Below are 4,916 nucleotides of genomic sequence, written 5' to 3'. Positions count from 1 at the left end.
TTTTAATGTAGTGCAAACATTTTTACCGTTTACTGCACTTTGTTATTCTTCTCATTATTTCCCTACAGCGGTTAATGAACCGGAAGTCTCGCATATTCACAGAAAATGGCTTACTTCCGCATTAAAAAATAAGGTACATAAAGTGTTACCAAAATATTTAGCTACTTGTCCGGAAAACAAGAGGAAAAGTACTGAGGAAGAAAGTAATTTTTTAAAGAGATTTCATTAATAGAAATTGCAGATCTCAGCGTTTAATTGCACGACGCTGAGCTTGCGTGTTATCCTGAGTTAGTTCAGTCTTCTAATTGATTGCACACAAATACCAAACTGATATAAATAATGTAGCTTTATATATATTCCATCATTATTTTATAATTTACAATGCATTGACTGTATTAATCACATGTTATGGTGTTGAACATCCTTAATTTATTATGAATACCTTTTCATAAAGATTCGGTAATGTTTATGAAGTTATCGCTTTGCCTCAGATTGTAGCGTTCATTGGTTAACACCTCTTGTTTTCTCTGTGTTTTCTTGTGTTTTCTCTGCTGCTAAAGATCTTTCCCATCAGGTTGGACAATCCACCCCATTTTATGCTGGATGTGATTTCCATGTCTTGATCTGGAGAGGATCTGCTTCATCTAAAGACCAGATTACATCATCAGCCATGAGTGAACGGTGATCAATCTACCGCCGCTTAGATGTCAGTAAAACCAAAAACTATACTCCTTTAAATATTTTTTTTGTTAATTAAAAATAAAAATAAACACTGCAAAAAAAAAAAAAAAAAAAAAAACTTTAATCTTAAATTTAAAATTAATTTAATTAATTTAATTTTTGCTTTGTTTTTCTGTACAATTAAATATAAACATTCTAAGATTCAAATATTCCAATTACAGAAGATAAGAAGCTAAATATAACATTTTTTGTGTTTGCTTAAAACAATGAAAATACATTTCTGTGAAAAGTTAGGTTCAGTTCAAAGGAGAAAGCTACCTGATGTTTCTGAGCCATCGATGATTATTATTATTATTAATGTATTATTATTATTATTAGTATTATTATTATTATGTATTTATTTATTTATTCTAGTTTTAAATAAAATATATATATATTTTAATATTTTAAGTCATTTGTTCTCAGGTAAATGGATCTTGATTTAAGGATGTTTAGAAAACATCTGACGCAGTGAGCTGATACACAACAAAATTAAATTATATAGTACAAACCCGATTCCAAAAAAGTTGGGACACTGTACAAATTGTGAGTAAAAAAGGAATGGAATAATTTACAAATCTCATAAACTTATATTTTATTCACAATTGAATATAGATAATATATCAAATGTTGAAAGTGAGACATTTAGAAATGTCATGCCAAATATCGGCTCATTTTGGTTTTCATGAGAGCTACACATTCCAAAAAAGTTGGGACAGGTAGCAATAAGAGGCCGGAAAATTAAATGTTCATATAAGGAACAGCTGGAGGACCAATTTGCAACTTATTAGGTCAATTGGCAACATGATTGCGTATAAAAAGAGCCTCTCAGAGTGGCAGTGTCTCTCAGAAGTCAAGATGGGCAGAGGACCACCAATACCCCCAATGCTGCGGCGAAAAATAGAGGACCAATATCAGAAAGGAGTTTCTCAGAGAAAAATTGCAAAGAGTTAGAAGTTATCATCATCTACAGTGCATAATATCTTCGGGCCCTTAGAAAAATCTGGAACAATCTCTGTGCGTAAGCGTCAAGGCCGGAAAACCATACTGGATGCCCGTGATCTTCGGGCCCTTAGACGGCACTGTATCACATACAGGAATGCTACTGTAATGGAAATCACAACATGGTCTCAGGAATACTTCCAGAAAACATTGTCGGTGAACACAATCCACCGTGCCATTCGCCGTTGCCGACTAAAACTCTATAGTATAAAAAAGAAGCCATATCTAAACATGATCCAGAAGCGCAGGCATTTTCTCTGGGACAAGGCTCATCTAAAATGGACTGTGGCAAAGTGGAAAACTGTTCTGTGGTCAGACGAATCAAAATTTGAAGTTCTTTTTGGAAAACTGGGACGCCATGTCATCCGGAGTAAAGAGGACAAGGACAACCCAAGATGTTATCAGCGCTCAGTTCAGAAGCCTGCATCTCTGATGGTATGGGGTTGCATGAGTGCATGTGGCATGGGCAGCTTACACATCTGGAAAGGCACCATCAATGCTGAAAGGTATATCCAAGTTCTAGAACAACATAAGCTCCCATCCAGACGTCGTCTCTTTCAGGGAAGACCTTGCATTTTCCAACATGACAATGCCAGACCACATACTGCATCAATTACAACATCATGGCTGCGTAGAAGAAGGATCCGGGTACTGAAATGGCCAGCCTGCAGTCCAGATCTTTCACCCATAGAAAACATTTGACGCATCATAAAGAGGAATATGCAACAAAGAAGACCTGAGACAGTTGAGCAACTAGAAGCCTGTATTAGACAAGAATGGGACAACATTCCTATTCCTAAACTTGAGCAACTTGTCTCCTATGTCCCCAGACATTTGCAGACTGTTATAAAAATAAGAGGGGATGCCACAGTGGTAAACATGGCCTTGTCCCAACTTTGTTGATGCCATGTTGATGCCATAAAATTTAAAATCAACTTATTTTTCACTTAAAATTATACACTTTCTCAGTTTAAGCATTTTATATGTCATCATAGTTGTATTGTTTTTATTCACAATTTGTACAGTGTCCCAACTTTTTTGGAATCGGGTTTGTATATTAATATTAAAATAACATACAGAATCATCTCACCTTCTTCTCTATGGCCTCCATCACTGCAGATTCGTCCAGATGTCCGTCTGATTTGACTGTGAATCTCACACGTTGTATTTTCCTGTTTTCGCGGCAGTAGAAAGGCAGTGGAGTCAAGCAGGAGTCATCAGCCATCAGTACTTCAGTATTGGCTGTCACACAATCCTCGTTTCCCAATGGGATCATGTACAGGCCGATCCAAGAATTGTAGCGTCCCATGCTAGAAAGTATGTTAGCGAGGAACGTGTTCTCTGTGTTGTCTGTAATGGTGGCCAGGTCTACGTAGTGTGTTCTGCAGTAAATTTGAGCATCATGCCAGTTCAGTCTTGTTTCAATGTACTTAAACTTGTCCTGAAGTGTGTCCTGTCTGTCTGTAAGGAGTAGATTGGACAGAGAAACATTCTTGAAAATGTGAAGTGCCCTACAAAATTATCTATAAGTTTATACATTTGTTCATAGAAAATACGGACAAACTCATCCTCAGAAAATGGCTTGGAAAAGGTAGAGCTATTTGGAAAGGCAGAGATATTTGCTCACTTTTTGAATGCAATATACATTTGTCATGCTGCTATCTGCACACTTCATAGTTTCAGGATCGACAGCGTTATTTAAATGATGGATTGAATCCGAAACTGTGATGATTGACACTGATGAACATAGCTGTCACAAATTCAGCCTCTGTGGCTCCCTCTGATCACCACCAGTGGGACCCATCACCGGAGTACTAACCGACATTTTGGGACTTAATTTTCCACAATGCCCCATGCCTGAGACTAATCACCTGCACAAGTGTTTTCTATTGCCCGGCCTATTTATCAACTTCCGGTTGGTCCCACAGATGGCAGCCATGGTTTGTCGGTCCTTGATACTTATCCAAGAAACCAAAATTCACAGACCTTAATGACTACAGACCTGTTGCTTTAACATCTGTGATCATGAAGTAATTTAAAAGACTGGTGCTGGCCTACTTGAAGGACATTACTGGACCCTTGCTGGACCCCCTGCAGTTTGCTTGCAGAGCAAACAGGTCTGTGGATGATGCAGTCATTATAGGATTGCACTACATCCTCCAACACCTGGAAAAACCAGGGACTTATGCAAGGATCTTGTTTGTGGACTTCAGCTCCGCTTTCAACACCACCAGTAATGACTTTATGAACTACTTTACTTCTAAAATCGATACTATTAGCGATAAAATTGTAACCATGCAGCAGTCAGCTACAGTATCACATCAGACAGAGCACTATAGATCCCCTGAGGAACTCCTCTTCTGACTATTAACTATAGGAGAGGAAGAATTGTATAAACTAAATCATCAACTAAATCATCTAAACAACAACATGTTGACCCTATTCCATCTAAGCTCCTAAAAGAGGTGCTTCCAGAAGTCATAGATCCTCTTCTGACTATTATTATTTCATCATAGTCATTAGGATATGTCCCCAAAACCTTCAAACTGGCTGTTATTAAGCCTCTCATCAAAAAAACACAACTTGACCCCAAAGAACTAGTTAATTATAGACCGATCTCAAATCTCCCTTTTCTGTCCAAGATACTACCATATAATTAATTCCTCACAATTATATTCCTTCTTAGAGAAAAATGGTATCTGTGAAGATTTCCAGTCAGGATTTAGGCCGTATCATAGTACTGAGACTGCTCTCCTTAGAGTTACAAATGACCTGCTCTTATCAGCTGATCGTGGTTGTATCTCTCTATTAGTGCTGAGTTTGACACTATTGACCACACCAAATTTTTGCATAGACTAGTGTTCTATTAGTGTTTGTTGGCATTAATGGAAGTGCATTAGCATGGTTTAAATCAGAATCAGAACGAGTTTTATTGCCAAGTATGCTTGTGCATACAAGGAATTTGTTTTAGTGACATAAGATTCCAGTACACGAAAACAACACACAGAGAAAAAAAAATGCAAATAAATAAATTGTATGAACAGTTGTGCTATAGCTGATAATGGAACAGAATAGAGTAAGATGCAGAGATGTCCTTGGATGGAGGAGTAACAAATAAATATAAGGATACTGCACATTTTTATTGCATAAATGGGGAACATTTAACTGTTCATGAGGTAGATTGCCTGGGGGAA

At 37.2% G+C, this 4,916-nt stretch overlaps 1 protein-coding gene across 1 annotated transcript in view; it reads right to left on the bottom strand.

Moving 5' to 3' along the window:
• Positions 1–554: 554 nt before the first annotated feature.
• The window catches only part of LOC122145792 (secretory phospholipase A2 receptor-like), a 19,892-nt gene continuing 15,530 nt past the window's right edge, over positions 555–4,916 (bottom strand). Inside the window, exons 2-3 of the mRNA XM_042761385.1 lie at positions 2,813–3,183; positions 555–644 (exon numbers count right to left, since the gene is read on the bottom strand). Coding sequence (XP_042617319.1) covers positions 555–644; positions 2,813–3,183 — 461 coding nt within the window. The remainder of the gene's footprint in view (positions 645–2,812; positions 3,184–4,916) is intronic.

Source organism: Cyprinus carpio, chromosome A7 (genome assembly GCF_018340385.1).
Source record: "Cyprinus carpio isolate SPL01 chromosome A7, ASM1834038v1, whole genome shotgun sequence".
In the NCBI taxonomy this organism is placed as follows: Eukaryota; Metazoa; Chordata; class Actinopteri; order Cypriniformes; family Cyprinidae; genus Cyprinus; species Cyprinus carpio.
This window is presented reverse-complemented; position numbering and strand designations above follow the sequence as displayed.